This window comes from Sciurus carolinensis, chromosome 17 (genome assembly GCF_902686445.1).
Source record: "Sciurus carolinensis chromosome 17, mSciCar1.2, whole genome shotgun sequence".
NCBI lineage: Eukaryota > Metazoa > Chordata > Mammalia > Rodentia > Sciuridae > Sciurus > Sciurus carolinensis.
The window spans coordinates 25,777,607-25,801,181 of NC_062229.1; the positions used below are offsets into that span (position 1 = coordinate 25,777,607).

The 23,575-nt window shown below is 38.3% G+C and overlaps 1 protein-coding gene and 1 non-coding gene across 2 annotated transcripts in view; one reads left to right on the forward strand and one right to left on the reverse strand.

Annotated features, from left to right (window-relative positions):
- Kif15 (kinesin family member 15) overlaps positions 1-23,575 on the reverse strand; it is a 58,026-nt gene that overhangs the window by 2,230 nt on the left and 32,221 nt on the right. Inside the window, exons 17-32 of the mRNA XM_047531493.1 lie at positions 21,840-22,025; positions 20,925-21,032; positions 19,871-19,976; positions 18,841-19,006; positions 18,002-18,152; positions 17,712-17,797; positions 16,587-16,656; positions 16,152-16,238; positions 15,208-15,312; positions 14,284-14,406; positions 11,016-11,162; positions 8,925-9,026; positions 7,825-7,992; positions 6,339-6,448; positions 3,278-3,350; positions 2,805-2,842 (exon numbers count right to left, since the gene is read on the reverse strand). Of these exons, the coding sequence (XP_047387449.1) occupies positions 2,805-2,842; positions 3,278-3,350; positions 6,339-6,448; positions 7,825-7,992; positions 8,925-9,026; positions 11,016-11,162; positions 14,284-14,406; positions 15,208-15,312; positions 16,152-16,238; positions 16,587-16,656; positions 17,712-17,797; positions 18,002-18,152; positions 18,841-19,006; positions 19,871-19,976; positions 20,925-21,032; positions 21,840-22,025 (1,826 nt within the window). The remainder of the gene's footprint in view (positions 1-2,804; positions 2,843-3,277; positions 3,351-6,338; positions 6,449-7,824; positions 7,993-8,924; positions 9,027-11,015; positions 11,163-14,283; positions 14,407-15,207; positions 15,313-16,151; positions 16,239-16,586; positions 16,657-17,711; positions 17,798-18,001; positions 18,153-18,840; positions 19,007-19,870; positions 19,977-20,924; positions 21,033-21,839; positions 22,026-23,575) is intronic.
- Positions 1,182-1,255, forward strand: Trnad-guc (transfer RNA aspartic acid (anticodon GUC)). The gene has a single exon. It is a non-coding gene; the product is annotated as a tRNA-Asp (tRNA).

Consider the following 23,575-nt stretch of genomic DNA (forward strand, 5'->3'; position numbering starts at 1 on the left):
TAGACTATGCAATAAGTTATAGGTCAAGATGGATAGCTTTAATCTTTTGCTAAAAGGTCTCAAATGAGAATATATTATTTCTAAAATGGCTGCGATTCTACAAACCACATATCTGGATTCTCAAAGATTCTGTAAAAGATCTGGGTTTCTGGCTTAGTTGTATCACTAACTGATTGGAAGCCAGTCTCTGAACTACCCATATGCAAATGAAAAGGTTGTTTACACATGGCAGCATGTGTATACACTTTGAGTCTATGAATGCAAATGATTCAATGATCAAGTAATGAATCTTTCAGTTTGGGTGGTCTTTGACCACTGATCAAAGATCATTAAAACAGCATTTTTGATGAGAGAGCACCATAATTTTTTTGGTGGTGGGGGTAGTGCTGGGTTAGACCTCAAGGCTGCACACATGCCGGGCAAGTACTCTGCCTATGAGCTAGATTCCTTGCCCACCATGTTAAGTTTTGGCATATTAACTTGGAAAGAATTCAGATAACTGGATGACAGTACTCTCTAACTTCTTCCACTGCTATTTACTAGTATGTGAAAAAAGATTTCTCAACATTTATATCTATGAAAACATGAATAGAAATGATAATGAATTCCTGTCTCATTTTAGAATTAAGTGTAACAACAGTGAGTCATCCGAAGACAAAGAGCATTAGAATAAAATGCATTAAGAGATGCATTTTCACTAAAATCTTACTAAGTATAGCCAGGATATGGTGGTGCATGCCTGGAATTCCAGCTGCTCAAGAGGCTGAGGTAAAAGGATCACAACTTTGAGGCCAGCCTGGGCAGCTTAGACTCTGGCTAAAAAAATAAAAGGTGGGGTGGCTGGAGATACTGCTCAGTGATAGAGCTCTTATTCAGTATGTGTGAGTCCCAGGGTTCAATCCCCAGCACTAAAGAAAAAACTTTTTTTTTTTTTTTTTTACTTAGTAATTTTTAAAAAATTTATAGTAAATTTAGGACACTTTGACAATTACAATAAGAACCCAACTGGGAAGAAATATAACACTTGTAACCATAAGATTAAAATACATTTTTGAGGCTGGGAATGTGGCTCAGTGGTAGAGGACATGCTCAGCCCTGCACACACAATGCCTCCAGTCTGCACAGGCTGCCAGTTTGATTCCCAGCACAAGAAAAAGAAACAAAAATCCAAAAAAAGGGGATGATGATGTAGCTCAGTTGGTAGAGTGCTTGCCTGTCAAGCACAAGGCCCTGGGTTCAATCCCCAGCACCACAAAAACAAAAACAAACAAACAAAAAATCCAAAAAAGGGTAATAGATTACTTTCAGTTTGTGTGTGGTAGTATGATTAATCAATAAAATATTACCCAAAATGTAATTAATTAGGATAAAATTCTGCAGAGTATATAGAATGGAAACTCAATTGAAAAGGGAATAATGTATAATTTTAGACTTTGAAATTTGCTTTTTTTTTTTTTTGTATTGGGATTGAACCCAGAGTTGCTTATTCACTGAGCTATATCTCCCACATTTTGAGACAGGGTCTTGCTAAGTTGCTTAGAGCCTCACTAAATTGCTGAGGCTAGGAACTTGGGATTGGACTTGGGATCTTCCTCCCTCAGCCTCCCAAGTCCCTGGGATTACAGGTGTGTACCATCACACCCAGCTTGCTCATGTATGTGTGTGTCTATATATATATATATATATATATATATATATATATATATATATTTTTTTTTTTTTTTTTTTTTTTTTTCAGTGCTGAGGAATCAAACCCAGGGCCTCATTCATGCTAGGCAAGCACTCTACCCCTGAGCTCCACCCCAGCCCTCATACCTTGCCTTTTTTCCCCTTTCCCTTTTTGTGGTACTGGGGATTAGACTCAACGGTGCTACACCACTGAGTTACATCGCTAGCCCTTTTTTATTTTTTATTTTATTTTGAGAGAGAATCTTACTAAAATGCCCAAGCTGGCCTCAAATTTGAGAACTTCCTGTCTCAATCTCCCAAGTTGCTGGGACTATAGGTGTATGCCACCATGCCTAGCTCTTCATGTATTTTTATTTAGTTTTTTTTTTTTTTTCAGGGTTGAGGACCAAACTCAGGGCCTTGAGTGTGCTAGGCAAGCACTCTGCCGCTAAGCTAAATCCCCAACCCCTGTTCATGTATTTTTAAATGAATAGAACGTAGCAAATTGGTTGGAAACCTTTAAAAGAATGACAAGAGCTTTAATTTCAAATGTCATCATTTTCAACAGGCTGGACCATCCATCCTTTGCAATAGTTTAAACTTCTAATGAGAAGTTTTAGACATAAGGCCAACTTAAAAATATGTAAGAGGGTATATGGTATTTCAAAATTCTCTTAGGAGGTATAACAAGTAAAAATATTTGAGGACTCTGGATTGGTAATTACTCCAATATCTTTTGAATGGTATTTTATCATTTTATTGGTTACTTAGTTTGAACTTGACAGAGAATACAGTATGTCTTGTTCATCAAAGGATGAGGCAATTTATAAGAAATAAATATGGAAACTACATAAATAAATTAAAATCACAGCTTCAGAAAAAATACAAAAAGAACCAGGGTCAAGACACGAAGGAATCAGAGCACTGATCTACGGGTCTCAGAGGCCCTCAAGGGAAGCAGAGCAGACATAAAAAGGGAAACCTGGTCAGTTATACTGTTCTCATGCCAATGAGGAGAAAATTCAATTCTTCAGGGGAAGTTAGGCTTTTCCATGTGCTCATTTTCTAAAATTTCTCTTTAGAGGAGAATAAAGAAAAGATGATCAAGATTTTGAACTACAAAATAGTCTACTTACTCTGTCTTCATTTGCATCATTTCTTCGACTATTTTACTCTATAAGACATAAAAAAGATGACTTAGGTTCCTTAATAACATCATATTAAAAATGTTAATAACATTAAAAAGAAAAGACTGAAAGGAAGCAATCCATCCCTAATAAAATCAAACCAACGTCCTCCTCCGCAATCCCAGCCGCACTGCATGGGGGGGGTACACATTCACAAGACTTCATGCAGAGTGCCTTCCAGGGCCTCCACACGGGCTTCTAAATGAAGGGCTGCACGGGGTATGCCCAGCCGGCGGCTTCCCACCCAGGCACAAAGACAACTCCACTCTACTTCTCAGCTGTCTAAGTGCTGATGGTAAACGTCATGCCACACAGTGGGAATGCAGAAGAGACAGGAATCTCAGTAGCAAAACAGTTTCCAAAGCATAATTATGAAAACATTCCTCAGAGGAAAAGATACTATTGTGTAACATAAATCATACTTTAGCAAGTCTTTCTTTGATAATTTCTTCTTCTTCATCCTTCAGCTGTTGATTGTCTGGATGATTCTGATCACTGCAGAGGTTAGAGGAGCGGACAGGGAAACATTGTCAAGTATATCCAAGTGTCAGTTTCAAATTCATTATATGTAGCAATGAAAGTTATGCCAAGAAAAGCCAACTCTTTGGTGACTGGGTCAAGTTAGGACAATTGATAGATGTGATCAACACATGGGATGAAGTGAGGCTGCTCCCCAGAACTTAGGACTCATTCTTCCCAGGACAAAAACGGGACAAGCAGAACCGGGACATCTAATCAAGGCCTGGATGAAAGTAAATGTAGAAACTAACGAAGAGTGGTAACATCTGAAGATCAAATGGGGGCAAAAGAGGACCGGGACAAAAGGAGGGCTGGGGCCTGGTATGAGCATGATCAGGTGGGAGGGGGCCTTTTTAAGAGGGGGAGGGCTTCTCAGGCCTTGGGGTGGCTTGGCCCCTGGGAGCCCCTGACTTCCCCTTTGTTTGGATTCTCTAGTCTGCTGGCAGTTTCTGATGATCATTCTGGCTTCCCATGTATTGCAAATAGGAGGGAAGCAGGTTCCCTGGGCACCACGCATACATCTCTTCCTGAGGAAGGAACGCTCCCTAAATACAGACGGACGACTGCACTCTGGGTGGCTGGCCCCCTCTGGGAGCTGAGTTCTGCGGGCATGGCAAGACCTCCCCCTCAGAAAACCTGCCTGAGCGCCGTGGGCTTCTCTAGGACTCTCTTTCTGACGGGTGAGTACAAGACCATTTCTTGAAGGAAAACAGAAGCTACAGTAAGGTCTCTTGCCCTTAACGAATCTGGCAGCCTAGACAAAAATGGCAATGAAACTCCAGTGAGGAAGGACTCTGCATCATGGGAGGTGTTCTCTGTGTGCTAGTCCAGGACAGGCAAACCTTTTCTTTTTTTTTTCTTTCTTTGGCAGTACTAGGGATTGAACCCAGGGGTGCTCTACCAGGGAGCAGCATGCTTGGCCCTTTTTGTTTTTGATTTTGAGACAGGGTCTCACCAAGTTGCCCAGGCTGGCAGTGAACTTGCAATCCTCCTGCCTCAGCCTCTGAGTTGCTAGGATTACAGGTGTACCTCGCTGAGCCTGGCAAAGGCAAACTTCCTGTCAGGAACTAGTCAGTCACTATTTTAGGCTTTAGTAGCCATATCATCTCTGTCCTGGCTACTCATCTGTCTACTGCAGTGCTAAAGCAGCCAGAACAATATTTAAATGAAAGGAGGTGACTATGTCCCAGTAAAACTCTGCAAAACAGGCTGTGGGCTGGACTTGGCCCCTGGATTGTAGTTCACCCCTTTTCTGAGTTTTCAAAGGTTTGGTGTGGCTCCTCATACAAGGGACATGAGACTATGAAATGAAGTATCATGGTTAAATAAATGATCTGGGGATGTTCTATGTTCCATGTTTCTACCAACTCTAGATAAAGATCTGGATATGGCGGTAGAGCCTATGGAAACTAGGTATGCAAACTATGGTATGGTCATCAATTATCTAGAAGGGGAGGAAGTTGCTAATCAAAAATGCAGATTTCAGGCTTAAAATCTAGCCCTACAAAATCTGATCTCTGATGCTTATTAAAACTGGGAAAGAACCATTTAAGAAAAGATCATTAGCACACCACCATCACCACCCTCAAATCTCTTGTCTCAGATGGGTTGGGCTGGGGAGCTGGCAGACTTCTGTCAAAGACTTTCTGGCAACAGCAGGGATAGGACAGGTAGATCTGGGAAGCTAAATTCAGTAAGGTCCTCTACCCCAGAGACAGCCCCCAACCAACTTTGGTTCCATTCAACTTGCCACATAAGTTTATAGTCCACTCTCATCTTTAGTCCTTTCAAGAAGAAAATCAACAATAGGTTGGATCATAATTCTACCTTGTGTACTTAATAATTACCTTTTATTGAGTGACACTGTTACTCAAGCTCTATAACTGGCACTTTTCATAAGCTTTATGTTGTTTAGGTGCTGGGGAAGGAATCCAGAGCCTCAGGCAGGCTTGGCAAGTGCTCTAACACTGAACCACATCCCCAATCCTCTATGTGTTATTTTCAATCTTTAAAACATCTTGGGGGGCTGGGGTTGTGGCTCAGTGGTAGAGTGCTCACCTAGCACGTGTGAGGCACTGGGTTCCATCCTCAGCACCACATAAAAATAAATACATAAAATAAAGGTATTGTGTCCACCTACAACTAAAAATATTTTTTAAAAATCTTGGGAAGAGGGGCTGGGGATGTAGCTCAGTTGGTAGAGTGCTTGCCTTGCAAGGACAAGGCCCTGGGTTCAAATCCCCAGCACTGCAAAAAAAAAAAAAAAAAAAAAAAAAAAAATCTTGGGAAGAAGTTACAACTTTCCTCACTTTCTTGTTAAGGAAACTTAGGTACTAAGAGGTTAAGAATGTGTTCAAAATCACGAGACTTTTAAGTGCTAGAGATAGGACGTAGGTCTGGATGTGGCTTCCCGTGGCACTATGCTGTGCTAGTAGCAAATACAACTAAATAAGTGCTTTAGCTGAGGCCAAATCACACATGCAGACATGGTTATGGCAGGGGAACCCTCTCTGTATAATGCTCGGGATGTTCTGGCCCAGCCCAGCCCAGCCCAGGAGTGTTCCTGGACCATGAGTTATGAAGCAAAGACACATGGCAGGAATCCTCCCTTTTTCAGCAGGGCTTCTTGAACTCTGTCTTATTGAATTTATTTACTATTTAAAAAAACAAAAAACAAAAAACTTTTTAAAATAGAAGTAATTTGATTCAAATATTTCACACATTTTAGATTAATTCCAGTAACTTTACAGAGCAAAAGGTTAACAGTAGTGGAGATCATGAATGCCTCATCTGCCCACTCTGGAAAAAGCAACATCTTCAGACCTGCTTCAAATCAGCAAAGGGAGCCCCTCCCGGGCCCGTGGGAACGTCCTATACACCGAGAAATCAATCCGACCTCACACCCTTAACTACCGTCAGGCAGGCCAAGCTCCAGCCCACAGAATTCTGGTGGCTTTTTCTCACCTGTTGTCCTTCTGTCTTTTAATATCATCCAGCTGACTTTGCAGGAGCCAGTTTTTCTCTCTTAACTGCTGGGATTCCAGGCGGAGGTTTTCCATTGCACACAGCTGCTCCTAAGAACATACCAAAATCATGTCTATTCAGAAAACACAAGACAGTGTTATATTGCACCCAAGTCCATGATTGAGGCAGGTATTCCTCTTTTAAGCCCCTCCTCTGCACAGAACAGGGCAAGGGGTATTGCTGGATAAAACACAGATTGTGACAAGTTCTTGGAGGCCTAGAACTATGACTCATGACCATATCCACAGGGCTTTGAAGAGTTTCTTATCAATATCACATAGTTTATTTCTTTATGTGGGTGTAATTCTCATAACTCCTTTATGAGGAAAAGATGATAGAAGTCTCTACTCTGGTAAATGTTCTCAATTTTTTTTAAAAAATAGATTCTAAATAAAGCAAGCAAAGAAAAAAACTGATGCCAGAGTTGATCCCTCAAAATACTTAATCAGATCCTAACTTAAAAACCACGACTTTAACCATCCAGAAGAAAAACACTCACCTGCAAGGAGTATTTTTTTTTAAATTTAATTCTACTCGTCTACTCTGTGATCTCTGTTAACCTGACCCAGTTTCTTCTAAGTTTCAAGATCATGCCAACCTGGGTAACAGCCCCATTCCTGAGACAGCATGAACTGCCCTGAATTCAAAGGGAAGGAATGATCCTCCCCATGAGAAACAAAATCCAAGAGTAACACTGTCTTTACATACGTTATGTCACTTTGGTTAAAGTGACCTAATTGGGTTCTTAAACAAAAACTCACTGCAGAGCAATGAACAGGCTAAATGGTCTCTTCTGTGGGCATCCACACCCCACTTAAATCTACCCATATACTTCTCCACACGCCTTCACCCCAGATCATACAAACACCCTGCCACTCACAGAAGAAATTATTTTAAAGTTATCACAGACAAAAGTAAATCTCCCTCATATAGAAGGGAAAAAAATCCAATAACAGAAAAATGGTGAAGGATAGAGTTCACCACAAAAGAAAAATACAAGATGCTTGATGTTACTTCAAATAAGAAAAATTAAAATGACACAGATAACATGCTCATAAGGTGGCAAAGGCCCCCGAAGTTGCACAGTACTATGAGGTGAAGTTTAAGGGTACAGGCTCTCTCCCGATGACGGTGTAGTTGGTACAAGTTGTACGATATGAGACCACTGTGTAAAAGTCACACAGGGCAGGGAAAGGATGCTTACAGACTTGGCTTGTATGCCCTGAAAAGCTCTAACGAACAAGAAAAAAGACTGGCGACCCTGGGACTGTACGCTAGGCAGCCAGGGGATCAGAGGCGGGAGGAAGACTTCTCTCTGGTTACCCTTCAGTTCTGTGCTCTTTGACTGCTTATCCTTAGCAGCTTTGAGGATCCTGCTTATTTTTTAAAATTAAATTTACTGGGGTGGGGTGGTATCCTCAGGTACCTTCATTCTGAGTATTTCAGCATTTTTGACTTCTCTGTCTTCATTCAGCTTTGTTACAAGATGTTGCAAAGACGTTTTAGAGGCTCTTCCATCTTCTATCTCTTGTTCTTGTGTTTCCAGGAGTTTTGCCAAATGTGTTTGAAAGTGAGGTGGTGGTGTTTTAGGACTCTAAAATAAAATCACATCTCATCCAAATACCTGATTAAGTGATGCTATAAGGATTTCATTTTTAAATCTACAGAGCTAACACACAGAATGTGCATTTTAAATGTATATGCCAAGCAGCTAGCACACAGTTCATGCCACAACATAAACCAGTTTAACTTATTCTCATTCATGTCCAAATAAAACACACCTAAGACTGGTACTTTTATCAAGGAGAAAGCAGACAGAGGATGTCAGTGAAAATCTCTTCCTTTAAAAAGACAAAGCTATCCCACTCCTTGGCATATATCCAAAGGACTTAAAATCAGCATACTACAGTGATACAGCCACATCAATGTTTATAGCATCTCAATTCACAATAGCTAAGCTATGGAACCTTCAACAGATGAACAAATAAAGAAAATGTGGTATATATACACAATGGAATATTATTCAGTCATAAAGAAGAATGAAATTATGGCATTTGCCAGTAAATGGATGGAACTGGAGAATATCATGCTAAGTGAAATAAGCCAATCCCCCAAAAACCAAAGGCTGAATGTTCTTTCTGATATGCGGATGCTAACACATAACAAGGCAGGAAGGGAAGAACAGAAGTTCATTGGATTAGACAAAGGGGAATGAAGAGAAGGGAGCGGGGGTGGGAATAGAAGACAGTAGTAGAATGAATCAGACATAACTCTCCTATGTTCACATATGAATACATAACCAGTGAAACTCCACATCATGTTCAACTGCAAGAATGAGATACTAATTAGAATAAGTTATACTCCATGTATGTCAATATGTCAAAATACACTCTACTGTCATGTACATCTAAAAAGGACAAATAAAAAAAAAAAAAAAGACAAAGCTATGGTCCTGGTTCTACACTTTTATCATTCACAAAACAAGCTGTTTATTCCTCCTGCATTGCACATTTTCTTGAGAAGTACCTGGGGATACTCAGCAGCAGAATCCATCACGTGTTCTAGTTGCCTCATTTTGAAGTTATATTCATTCTTCTTCTGTTCTACTTCCTCTTTCTTTTGGGTTAGCTGGAAAAATTGAACAGATGAAAGGTTACAAGTTAGAAAATAATATGAAGCACAGGGTTGAATTAGAAAAGACAAGCTTTCCCATCACCAATCATCAGGGAGATTCAAATCAAAATCACAACAAGGTATCACCTCGTACCTGTTAGAATGGCTTGAGACACACACACACACACATTGGTAAGAATGTGGACAAAAGGGACTCTCTGCATACTGTTGGTGAGAATGTAAATTAGTACAGTCCTTTTGGAAAACAGTATGGAGATTTTTGCCAAAAAACTGAAACTAGAAGTTCCATGTGGCCAGCAGTCTCACTTCTGGGGTTTGTACCCAAAGGAATGGAAACAACAGGCTGAAGGGAATGCTGCACTCCCAGGTCCACGCAGCCTCATTCACAGTAGCCCGATTATGGAGTAGACCTAAATGTCCATCAGCAGGCCAACAGGTGAGAAAACGTGCATACTTCATAAAATCAGCATACTACACGCAGCCAAATACTGTTCAGCCTCGAAAAGAAGCAGATTCTGTTCTTTGCAACAACAGCAAGGGTAAACAGGGAAGATGTTGTGCTAATTAAAATCAGCCAGGGTTGGGGAGATAGCTCAGCTGGTAGAGTGCTTGCCTCACAAGCACAAGGCCCTGAGTTTGATCCCCAGTACCACAAAAAAAATAAAAATAAAAAAAAATAAAATAAGCCAGATACAGAAAGCCACGCATACGTGATCTCACTTATGTGTGGAATCTAAAAAAGCCAAATTTATTGAAGTAGAAAATAGTGGGAGCAGAGGAGGCAACATGGATGGGACATGTTGGTTAAGGGGTACAAAGTTTCAGGTGCACAAGAAAAAGGAGTTTTGAGATCTACTGCAATGTATGGTGAGTACAATAAAAATAGTCAATTAGTGTAATCATCCCATGATGTGTGTTTGTATAAAATCACAATGTACCCCATAAATACATCTTACATCTATCAATTTAAAAAAGACACTTCTTGCTGGGTGTGATGGCATGCCTGTAATAAGAAGGCTGAGGGAGGAGGATCCCAAGTTCAAGGTCAGCCTTGGCACTTTAGCAAGGCCCTAAGCAACTGAGTGAGACCTTTTCTCAAAATAAAATATAAAAAAGACTGGGGATGTAATGCAGTGGTAAAGTGTTCCTGGGTTCAATCCCCGATACAAAAAAAAAAAAAAGACGTTCCAGTCAGGTGCAGTAGCACCTGCCGGTAGGTAATCCCACCAACTCGGGAAGCTGAGGCAGGGGGCTGGCTGCGAGTCCAATTCATCCTGGGAAACTTAATGAGATTATGTCTCAAAAAATAAAGTACAGCAGGCTGGGGATGTGGCTCAGTGGTAGATTATCCTTGTGTTCAATCCCTAATGCCATGAAAATAAAATACAATAAAAATGTTTCTTAGAACGCTATGTATATATGACATACATGTATACATACCCATCCTGTCTATATTTGTGTATATAAATCCAAACTCCAAGGTATGTAGAAATATGCTTTTTACAATATATTCTAGAGGTTGAGATTAATCATTTGAAAAGTAATTAAGATACTAAAACAGAATGATAGCATTTTTTCACAGTAAAATTGTGAAATCTGGGACTAGTAATCTCTTTTTCTCCCACAATTTGCCCTGGGTTTTATGTTCTCAATTTTATAATAAAAGGTTCATTTTAGAAAAATACAAACTGTAAAATAACAGCAGCAGCCAAAGAAATGATGGTCAGCCATGCCCTCACCAGAGTGGTTAGGAGTGGTGGCCAAGGACCCAGGGCAGGGAGGGATATGGCCATGCAAGTGTCAATTCACGTGAGCTAACCCGAATCCACACTCCACACACAGTGCACCTGCTAGATCACCTAAGCTCTTCTTCAGTCTTCACCTGTTGGGTGTGGAGAAATCAGCCAAGGAAGGAATGTCCTGACAACTTCCTCTGTGGATTCCTCCCGACACCATCCCGAGTGACACCACTGGGCAGCTCACCTTATACTGAAGTTCCTGGATCAGGGCCTCCTTCCTGGTCAGTTCTTCCTGGGCTGACTGTAGCAGCTCTGAGTGCTTCTTCGAGGCTTCTGTGAGCATGTTCAGTTGCTCAGTGGCATGAGCCAGATCCTCACAGAGCATATCCCTCTGTTAGGGGACAATATCCCCACACAGAAAAGATTTAATTGTGATACTCCAATAAAGGTCCACAAGACACTACTGAATTTTTAAAGGTTGAATTTTTATGTAAAAAAAAAAAAAAAAAAAAAAAAACTTTTTGTGCACTAATCATTCCAAGATAAACTAATCAGTTAATATTTAGGTGAACAGACCTACAGGAAGGTATGACACAGTAAATTCATAGAGATATCCCAGTTGAAGTTGAATTGCACTCTCCCCCAACCTTTAGGATCTTAAAGCTGAACTCTCTTTCCTGGGGAGAACTTGAGGTACAGAGCTTACCTGATGTCTCGCCAATTGATTTTAGTTTTTTATATATGAAAAGGTAAATAGCTATGAAGACACCTTACCCCCAAGTCAGTTGGGAAGGGGCTCCATAAGTTCACCACTGCACAGGCCATCAATTTCAGAGTGTAAGATGATGGAAAGTAACAGAGAGAATCGGAAATCCTGAAGGCTGTATACATAACTCCTATGTATGCAGTGTATGTAATCACTACCAAACTATGAAGAACCTGCTTATTCTTCCTTTCCAAATCCATGTGTGTATGTATTCATCTGCTATTTAACAGAAAATACTTGATATATTGCAAACATTTTTCCATCTACTCATTCTTTTCCTGTATAATTTTCTTTGGGTGGGTTCCATTTCATCTTATAGATACACCACAGTTTAACCCATCACTGAATATTTTGGTTAACTTGAATTTTTCACAATTACATATACTTCATTCTCATGTCTACATTTACTTCTTTAGGGTAATTTTCTACAAGTACAAACTCAAATTATATGCAAAAAACTTAAGGTCCCTATTACCAGATTACCTCTCCAAGGGCTGAACTTCAAAACCTCTACATGTCTATGTCTAAGGAATCGCCCCCTCTGCACATCTTCCCTGAAACTTACATTTTACAACATATTTTAATTTGCATCTCTTTGATTCCAAAGAGGTTTGTGTGCTGCTACATTCCTTCTCTGGGGGAGTGCTCATTCATGTCCACTTTCCACCAGGGATGTTCTCTTCTCCTCATGAGTTGTAAGAGCTCATCTGTGTACTCAGCTGATTAACCCGATGTCATCAGTTGTAGCTTCCCCCAGTCTATCGTTCAGTCTTATTTTTCTCTTTAATCTATATGATATTCCCTTTTGGTTTCTAATCATAGTATCAACATTTTTTCAAAGAGCCACTTTTAAAAACCATCTTCAGGATTTGTCATGTCTTTGTATTTTCTAATACTTTTGTAATACTATCTGTTTAATCTAAGAATTTGCATTGGCTGGGCTGGGGTTGTAGCTCAGTGGTAGAGTATTTGCTTAGCATGTGTGAGGTACTGGGTTCGAACCTTAGCACCACATAAAAATAAACAAATAAAGGCATTCTGACCATCTACAACTACAAAAAAAAAAAAAAGAATTTGCATTAGTACGAATCTAACCTTATCTTTTCAAGTGGATCTTTTCCTAATATTTTGGTCTATCTGCAGATGTTCCAAATTGTTGTAAAGATCTACCATCAATCCAACACTGAGACTTCATTATAATGTCTAGTTTACAAATTTCTCTGCATTATTTTTTTTCTAAGTTTTGTTGAGAAATTTTGTGTATTTATTTAAAGGAATTTTAAAATCCTCTTTTCAAATTTTTAAAAATTGAGATTTGAACTAGAATATGTAAATTTCTATTTCTAAAGTAACAACGTGCCTTCCTATCCAAGTCTCCCTGTAGGTCCCTTTATCCAAGTCTCAGCAAGTTTTATGTCCTTGACACCCATTAAACCTTCTCCCTAAGATTTTGATATATTATATTTTTTTGAATGGAACTTTAAAAACATTATTTTGTTTTAAAACTGGTTATTGCTGATGTATAGTAAAGCTATTTTTACACTTAGCCAGACAAGTGGTGCAGGCTTATAGTCCCAGCAACTCAGGAGGCTGAGGCAGAGGACTGCAAGTTCAAGGACAGCCTAGGCAGAGTCTTGGACAAACACTACTTCTTTTGGAAAGTTCTTTGGAATTTCTCCAGACAGAATTATTCCCCTCCCTCCCTTTCCCTATGCTCCAAGTCATTTATTATATAGTAATATGCTTAAACTGGAATGCATGCTTTGGCCTAACAATGTTTCAATCCTTCCTCCAATCCCAAATGCCAGGCCAGACCTAGGTTGTACAGCAGGTAGATTCAATAAATGTTTGTTGAAGTTATTTCACTGATAACACAGTTTCCCAAGAAAACCTTATTTCTAAAGCAAATGAAGACCAATATACACAGCAGATTACCATCTATGTGAAAGTATTTAGGACTAGCCTAAAATATTTCTAGAAAGATATATAAGAAACTGGTAACACTGGATAGGGTTCTTTACCACTGAGCTTCCTTCTCAGTCCTATTTATTTATTTATTTTTAAATTCTGAGAGAGTCTTGCTAAATTGCTGAGTCTGGCCTTAGACTCACAATCTTTCTGCCTCAGACTCCTGAATCACTAGGATTATAGGTGCATGCCACCATGCCTGGCTAGTACCACTTAATTTTTTTTAAATATATATTTTTAGTTGTAAATGGACACAATTCCTTTATTTATTTATATGTGGTGCTGAGGATCAAACCCAGAGCCTCACACTGGCTAGGCAAGCGCTGTACCACCAAGCTGTAACCCCAGCCCGATACCACTTAATTTTTGAAAAGATAGATTTATACCAACAATAAGAACAACAACAAGAGGAAAGACCTACTTTAGCTAAAACATAAGAGGAAACCCTGAAATTAAACTGTTAACCAGCCTTTCTTTGCTCTTGCTGCTACCACTGCATCCAGGTAGAGGCGGTCTCCATGCTAACTCTCCTTACATGAGGAAGCCAGTTTTAGGAAGTTACCAGGGTATCATTACAAATGAATGAAAACAGATCAACTACCTAAGACAACAATTTTAGGGTTATCTCTGAATTGCCCAACCTCCCATGAGAAAAGTGGCTCTGATTTTAATTGTGACTTTAAAAAAACTCCTATTTTTTTCATTAAAACCCTCCATGCACAAATATACATATCGATAAGTAATAAGACAAAAAAAATCATGCTGTGTTAACATCTACCTCAATGTCCTCAGAGAGTATTCTCAGTCTAAGGGTTTCTTTCAGATCCTGAATATCCACTTCCTGTCTCTTGATCAATGCTCTGCTCTCTTCTTTCTCAACCAAAGCAGAGTTGTATTTGCACTGCAGAAAAGAAGGTCATGATATAAGAGCTGCCTACTTTATTAGCTGTTTATTTACAGATTAAAATAATTTAAGAGTTCCAGGGTGATGACCAGATTAACACAAGCTAATTCTACAAATACTTTTTAGTAAAGGAAGAGAAGAATTGATGTATGTGGCAAAAGAAGTAGAAAAGTCCCATAGGTTGGTGAAAAATACTTCTGATTTTGTCTTCTTCTTCACCAGGACACTGCCTTTGGAAAAAAGCATGGTGTGTGGCAAGCTCCTCTTGGAACAACACTAGGTGAACAAAACCTTCGCCTTGACCCAAAAGCAGAGGAGGAAGCATCAACATTCAATTTGGATACATGAAGAAGAAAAAGTAGTTACTTTAGGAAACATTATTAAGTCTAAAACTGGGGAAACAAAGCATGATTAATGTTTCTGAACTTCATTAAAGTGTTATTTTTTTCCCAAAGCAACTAATGAGCACCACTTTGGCCTTCACTGTCACAGGTAACGCCCAATTTATTCTTATCTGATTTGGATCAGCAATTCCCAAGTGCTGTGCAGAGAACATTGTTCTAGGACAGTGAAATGTGAGAAATGCTGCCAACTGCATTGCCTCCCAAAGATGTGTACGCTGCACAATAAAGACTTTGCAAGTGCAGGAGACACAGGAATTCACTGAGCTTTAATTAGTATTTCCATATTATTTGATCACAGAATCTTTTTTTCTGGTGGAACATTTTTAACCCTTTGGGGAGTCTAGGAAGTGTGTCTCATGCACAAATTTAATATCTTCTTGGGGACTGAACTTACGTTTATGTCCTTCAGTTCTTGTTTCAGGGTGTCTATAGTTTCTGTTTTCTCACAGATTAATGTTCTTAGTTCCTGGATCTGGTTCATGAGTTCAGCTACAACTTCCTGATGAGGACAGAAATAGTATCTTCATACCCATTGATGTTAAGGACATCATTTTAAAGTGATAAACCATTTATCGTTCCTAATGGCAACATAAGAGGTCAATTTTATTTTAACAAAATATATCACATTCCATTATTAATATTGATTTATATTTTACTGGCTTTAGTCTACGTTAATTAATTGCATTGGTTTTATGAATGAATAAGAGCTAGAAAATAAGGATTTTTCTAGACCTGTTAATAAGTCTTGTGCTTTTGTTTTTGAGATGGGGGTCTTTGTTGCCTAGGCTAGCCTCAAGCTCAGGATCCTACTGCCTCAACTACCCAAGCAACTGGAATTACAGGTATATGCCACCACACTGACCTTATACCTATTTTTATACTTGGAGAAACATATTATTATTTAAAAAAAATTTTTTTTAGTTGTATGTGGATGCAATACCTTTATTTTACTTATTTTTATGTGGTGCTGAGGATCGAACCCAATGCCGCACATGTGCTAGGTGAGCACTCTTACCACTGAGCCAGAACCCCAGCCCTTATTTTCATCATTCTAAATTAAGGTCAGCACCAAGGGATTTGAGAATTTGTATCCTGGAACTTAGAATTAATGAGAAAGGGTCACAATTATATCAGCAGAATGTGTTTTACAAACACATGCTCTATTCAAAGCAACAGAGTAGTTTGCTCTTGAAATTACTTGAAAAATTAACTTAAATGGGAGACCTCATTCTGTAAGCACCCTTGGAAGATACACAAGGCCTAAATGAACATGGACATCGAAGCTTCCACCTTCTCTGAAGGTGGAATGTCAAGTCAGCATTTATAAACTCTACCTACCTTGTCAGAATCTCTAGACTTTTCCAGAGATTCGATCACTTTTTCAGTAGCAAGCAAGCTTTCTTCTAATTTCTGTACTTTTGCCATCTATGGGGGAAAAAAAAATACTTAAAAAAAAGAATTAAATCACAACCACACATACATTAAAATACAAACCAATCAACCAATCTGATACCTGCTTTTCATACTATAGAGTCTATACTAAGAGTAATACATGAAAGTGATAAATTGTGTTGAAAGGCAGTGATTTTGTGGTCTCCATCAGGAGGACAAAAATGATCTATGATTATAGTCATTTAGGAGTTAGAAAAGTAAGAGCTAAAAAATTAACTGATTTCCAATACTTAAAGCTGAAATAATTTTTATAGTAAACTTCTTTAGATATCAGGAACTTACAAATTTCAAATACTAGAGTCAGAATAACACAAAATTTACCTGCTGCTCACACTTGTTCATCTCTTTCTGTTTCTCCTGACGTACAGCCTCAAGAACTTTTAAGATTTCTCTGGAAGAGAAGAAGTATTTTTTAACCAATTTCATTCAATGGAAACAGGAACTGAGTCTGTTAGTTTGGAAGAGATTAAATGCAATGCAAATGTAGTTTATTAAACACATCCTTGGCTTTGTCATTATATTCCAGTGGAAGTCAGAAAGTTGAACCATTCCAATGACTATTGAATAAGAGCCCATTTTTGTTTTATGACCATTTTACTTTTGTTTTATGACTATTTTACTTCAGTACTCCTCAACATAACATATAGTATTTGTTAATTACCTGTCTCTTCTATGCTAAAGTTCAGGAGGACAGGGATGTTCTGTTCACTGTTTTACTCTCTATACATTGTGGCATCTACCAGAATGGTGCCTGGCTTAATGGATATCACTAAATGTTTGCATGAATGAGAAAAAGTTAACTGTCTATCTCCTATCTAGATGTAAGTTCTACATTTACCATTGTACACCAACATGTGAGATTCTGTCTCATAAAAAGAACTTTGTAAGTATTGACTGAAGAAACAAATCTGCCTTAGAATGATCATGAGACCACTGGCTGAGGCCAAGAGACTGACTAAAGGCTATCAAGGAAAAGAACTTAGAGAGAAAAAAGAAAGACACTGGCATTTCTGGTAAGAGACCAGGAAGAAAAAGAACAGCCAGAAAAAGAATAGTAGAAACAGAAATAAAAACCAGCCCCCACCCTCCCAATAATTAAGGGAATGGCTGGAAGTTATATTATATATACTGTGATTTACTTACAAAAGGTCCTGAGTTCTGATTACCACCTGTCTCAATTCATTTAAAAGCACCATGGTTAGTTATTGCTAAGTTTCATTATACAGCCATTTAACAAGAGAATCTGATATTCATTTTGGAAAATTTTAATAGAAAAAGCTTTTCGTCTTTTTCTTTTTTTGTGGTGCTGGGGATGAAATCCAGGGCCACACACAGGCTAGGCAAGTGTTCCACCACTGAGCCACATTCCCAGCATAACGACTCTGTGCAATCAACCAAACATGCACAAAAAAACAAGACAAAGAATGTGGTAGTGACAGCACTCACTTAGAACTGTTTTCTTTATCTTCTTCAAACTGTAATGATAATTTGTTGTTGCGTTCTTTTTCTGCCTCAAAAAGCTCCATCAAGTTCTAGAAGACAAACAACATTAGACTTGTAGACACTGCTACAAGCAATGTGTACCCAGCAAACATGTGGCACACCTTCCATGCAGTAGGCCCTGAGGTTGGTCTAGGGAAAAAGTGGGAGGTCAGCACAGTCCTTGCCTTTCACACAAGGGAGCAGCCACAGACCCAGGTCACACTCACAAATTCCCAACACCCTTCTTCACTTACGTTGAGGTCAGATTTCAGAGTTTCATTTTCTTTTTTGCAGTTTTGGAGATTTTTTGAAAATTGGTCAATTTCAAATCTCATTACTTCTTGTAGGTTGTCGTAGGAATCCTGTAGGCAGGCTTGGCTCTCAAGAAACTTTTCATTTTCTAATCTTTACCAGGAAAACATTTTTGCAATGGTAAATATCAACATTCAGTATTTCCATGAGTCAGATTACCTGCACTTAAATTTATTCTATCATCAAACCACTGCCAACTTACACAAGCCTAGACTAATGAACACAAACATACACATAGATATAGGTGTCTGTGGTGTAAATAGTATATATGAAGTAAGCAAAATAATTCAAGAAACAATAGCGCTGTTGTGTTGTTTCAGTCAGAGTGCCACAATAGAGAAAAAGCAGTCCAATTAGGGAAATTATTCAATGTTAAACCAGAGACAATGAGAAGGAATAAATTGTATCCAGTATGTTTAAAAAGTTAGGAAATATTTAATACTTTTAAGGTAAATTTAAGAACCTAGGTAAATATTGTGTATTCTTTACATTTTTGATGTAGGTCCACTCTAATAAGTAAATATAAAGGACAATGAGACTAGTAGAGTGACTTAAGAAAAAAATTACACAAAACTAGTTTGTAACAAAGCCAAGATTAGATTCAGTGAATCAGAGGTTAGAACAAATGCCAGGTCTAAGAAAAGACAGTGCACCTACAATAAATTCCTAAAAATTACTACTTTGTTGAAGCAGTTTCAATTGGGTCTATAACACCTGCACTTCCCGTCATCTTGAGTGACAGCCAATCAGGCACCTTGAAACCATCACATGACAACTCTACCTGACGTTGTCCAGCTGAAGTTGTACGTGCACATGTCTTTCAGAAAGCTGGTTGAATTCTTTTTCCTGACTCTCTTTGAATGAACTATACTCCAGTTTTACTGAAGAAAGCTCCTTGTCAGCAGAATGAAGAACTACTCGCAGGTCATGCACCTCACTTTTTAAAACTAAAAAACAAAACAAGTCCTCAACAGGTTTCATCACAAATATTTTTTATAAAGTACACAAATAAATTTGATGCCACCATTTTAAGGACAGATATTGAACCAAGTGGTGGTACCCAAGAGACCTGAGATTTCTGTTTCATTGTCTCCCTACTGCATTGTCTTCCTACACTTCTACTTTAAAAAAGCAGAGTTAACATCTGTCCCTCACTTGCAGGTCACTTGACTTTTCTAGATTTATCCTGTAAAATGTGCATCAAATCTCTTAAGGTAAGAAAGAAACATCATGAGGTCTAACGAATTTCAAGTCACTTAATCTTAGTATTGAAAATCCTTTGGTGATATACCAGAACTTTTCAATATGGGCTAAATACTTCTGGTCTTCCAGGGAAACTCCAACTGAAAAATGAATTAGGTAACTTTTTAAATTAAAACAAACAAACAAACAAAAAAACCAGAATAGCTATTTTTGTTGTTGTGTTAACTTTACTGGAAACTACCTGCGTAAACTTTAATAAAGGGAGAGGTAAAGTGAAATAACTGGGAATCAAATGATACTCCCAAAATTAAAAAATAAAGCTTTGTCAATATTAAAACATTCATCTTATAAATTCAAGACACTTTATTTTCTAAGTGATTTAATTAAGATGCTAAGCAAATATCTGCATCATTTGTTTGTCAAAGGTAATAAAAATGGTCTTTTATGACATATTACTGTTACCACTATCATGCAAACTCAAACCTGGTTGTCTAACAATAAAACAACCAAACCCCAAAACACAGGACAACATTTATTTAAATGAGTAAAAAGATGACAAGGTTACAGTATTCCTTCAGATCGCAAAGTTCCTAATTGTTCAAACTTACAATCATTCTCAGTCTGAGTATCTTGAAGCAGCTTCTCAAGGACATTCAACTGTGAGAGATGCTCTTCCTGCTGTTTGGTCCAATCAGTTCTTTCTGATGAGAAAAGCTTTGGGAAAGAGATATAGTTACTGGAAAAGGAATACTGGTGAGCTAAGACATAATCTAAATCATCAATTTGTTTTTGGTTTTGCCCCTGCTCCCCAGTCCCAGTATTTGGAATTGAACCCAGAGTCTCACACATGCTAGGCAAGCATCCCCAGACCTTTTCCTTTTTATTCATATTATTTTGGTACTAGGGATTGAACCCAGGGACACTTTAACATATGCCTTCTGATTTTTATTTTGAGACATGGTCTTCTAAGTTGCCCAGGCTGGTCTTGAACTTGCAATCCTCTTGCCTCATCCTCCTGAGTAGTTGGATTATAGGGATGTACCAAGCTTCGTTGCTTTGTTTGTTTCTGTGTGTGATACTGGAGACTGAACACAGTAGTAGGGGTGTACTGAGCAATTAATTTTTATTTTGAGATAGGGTCTCACTAAATTGCGGAGGATGGCCTCAAACTTGCAAACCTCCTGCCCCAGACTCCCAAGTTGCTGGGAGTACAGGAGTGTGCCACTATGCCTGGCAAAGGCTTTTTTTTTTTTTTTTTTTTTTTTTTTGCGGTGCTGGGGATTAAACCCAGGGCCTTGTGCTTGCAAGGCAGGCACTCTACCAACTGAGCTATCTCCCCAGCCTGCAAGGCTGTTTTTTTTTTTTTTTTAATGTCTAATTTTTTAAAGTCTCTGACCAGAAAAATTTTGGCTATTCTAGGAACCACAGCGAAGATGACAACAAAGGTACAGAATCACTATAAAAATATGGATGGGCCATCTTGTTTTCTTCTCAATAAACAGAATGGAACTGACAAATTCAGACCATGAATGTCTGCCTTAGTTCCTGAGTAGTCTTTGAAGTTAAAGTTGACCAAGGCTCTGTGAGGGCATTTTTGTCCCATAATGCTCTACTCTGAGCACTTGTTTCACACACTGACTGAGGCCAGGCTCCCACGCTCACCTCCTGCATTTGTGTAGAATGGTGCTCCAGTTTGTCAACATGCTGCTGAAGCTTTAGGTTTTTATGCTCTTCCTCGTCTAGCTTGACTTGAAGAGCATTCATTTGTTCCTGCAATACACAAACTGCAGTCAAAACTCCTTTAATGGAATTCATAAACCATCCCCATTTCTTTTTAGTTAGAAAGACAAGAAACCAGAACCGAACAAACTCAAAACCTCGTAGGAATAAAGATAGCAAACATCTGTTTAAAGTCAGAAAACTTCAAAAGCCTATCCTGAAGATTTCTGATGTTTCAGAATTACTCTTGTGGTTCATCAAAGTAGATAATGTAAACCCAAAGAAATCAAGTGATGAGAATTAAAACCTAGAGCCATCTTGAGACTTCTAAAACCTTCCTCAGAGCTGCATGGGGGCACCTCATTAGAAAGGCCTCAATGACTTGAAAGGAGCAAATTATTGGGATTCAAGGTGATCTGCCCCACTCCAGGTTTTACTGAACAGGAAAAAAAATCTATTTTTTTTTAATTTATCAAACCAGAATTCTGAAATGATCAAATTTCACAAGTTCTTTCAAATAATATTAAAAGCTATCTAAAATTTGATCTATACTAAGATTCTGTGTCAAATGTCTGAACTTTCTTTAGCAGATAAACCTCTGTGCCACATAAACCAGTTTTGAAACTTGAAGCTAGCAATTACAGTCATTCTATACAAGGGAATCAAAGTCCACAGAGAATGGAGAGTGATTTTCTGAAGTTTGCAAAATGAATTAAAAGGACGAGAGTAGACTGATTTCTAAGCTAGTGTCCTTTACACATCCACACTAACACTACAAACTATAGGGAGTTAAAATGATAGACAAAATTATTTAGCTGAATGTCTAATTACTTACTTTTTCTAAAACTAGAACATTACCTGCACTGCTCTAAGCTCTTCAGAAATGGCCTCAAAAGCTTGTTCATTCATCTCAGGTGGAACTGGCTCATTTAATATATCATTATCTAATATGCTAGAATTACACCCAAAGCTCCCCATTTCAGGGCTTAATTTGGGTACTGTTCGAGAACGAAGTTGATAAGCCTTGGTTGGTGTAGTTATAACCTGCAAAAAAATTGATAATGGAAAATAATATTAGCACACATGAAAAAAAATAGCATATTTAGTAATTTTATGAAGAGAGAAGATAAAAATTAAAGCCTGTAATTTCAGGTACTCAGAGGTTAATGCAGGAACCTCTGCAAGTTCAAAGCTAGGCTGGGCAACTTAGTGAGACCCTGTCGCAAGATGAAAAAATAAGAAGGGCTGGAAATATAGCTGAGTGAAAAAAGTGTACTAGGTTCAATCTCCAATATCAAGAAAAAAATGCAATCTATTCAAAAGAAAGGAAAAAGTATCCATGAAGAAACAGCAGAGACATGACCAAATAGAAATAATTCTAATCAATTCAATACTGTCCCAAGTACAATTCTAATAAAGTTTTAAAAAAGGAAACTTGGGGGGCTGGGGAGATAGCTCAGTTGGTAGAGTGCTAGCCGTGTAAGCACAAAGCCTGGGTTCAATCCCAACACCACAAAAAAAAAAAAAAAAGAAACTTGGTAAATTGATATCTAACTTTGTATAAAGAATCAATGTATAAGACACACTTCCCATAATTACATTATTAATAGGGTATGATTGTTAAAACAGTACTTTAGCTACATTTGACTACATTATAGTCAAAAAATTAGAGAAAAAATACAAAGTCCAGAAACAGAATGATTTGTGTTGAAATTTCAAATTAGTGAGAAAAACATGGATTATTCAAAAAGTTAAACCTTTCTACTCCCATTCAAAAATAATATAGCAGGTACACAAACATCTCAATGTAAAAACAAAATTAAAGGTACAAAAGACAGAAGGTCAATAAGCCTGGCTACATCAAAAATGTAAAGCTACTGTGTAACAAAAAAGTCATATGCAAAGATGAAGGACAACATGAGGGCCAAATATGTTGACAGCATATGTAAGAAATCAAAGATTAATATATAAAAACTACAAGGAATTCCAAGAAAAAGATAAACCAATAGAAAATGAGTTTTTTCCCTACAGAAAAGGATATACAAATGGACATGAACATCTGAAAAGACATTCATCCTCACAAGAAATGAAGTGAGAAATAAAACCTTAACAAGATCCTGATTTTCATGCATGAGATTGTAAAAGTTAAATAGCCTGATGATTAGGGGGATGGTGGTCCTCTACCAGGAGCACAGGTGATACCCACAGAGACAGCCGCAGCAGGCCTGGCTCACTGCCCACACAAACGCTTCTCTGGTCCCAGAGAACGTGCGCCCCTGGAAACCACCTAGCATCCTGAGACAACCCAAGCATGGAAGCCTAGGGTTAAAGTGAGGTAGCACTCTGGACACGTTAACACAGAAAGATCCAGGGCATACCTTTGACTTAACTAAAGTCTATTGTAGAACAACATATGCAAGCTGACTTTGATTTTTTTGAAAAAAGCAAAACAAACAAACTATAAAACAACTCTACATATTTTCTCAGTCCATGAATATTTGCTGTACATGAAAGTCAAGAAAAAGGATTGAATTACCTCCAGGAGTATGGGGTGAAGGACCAGATTGGAACTAGACTGGCAATGGTGCTACCAA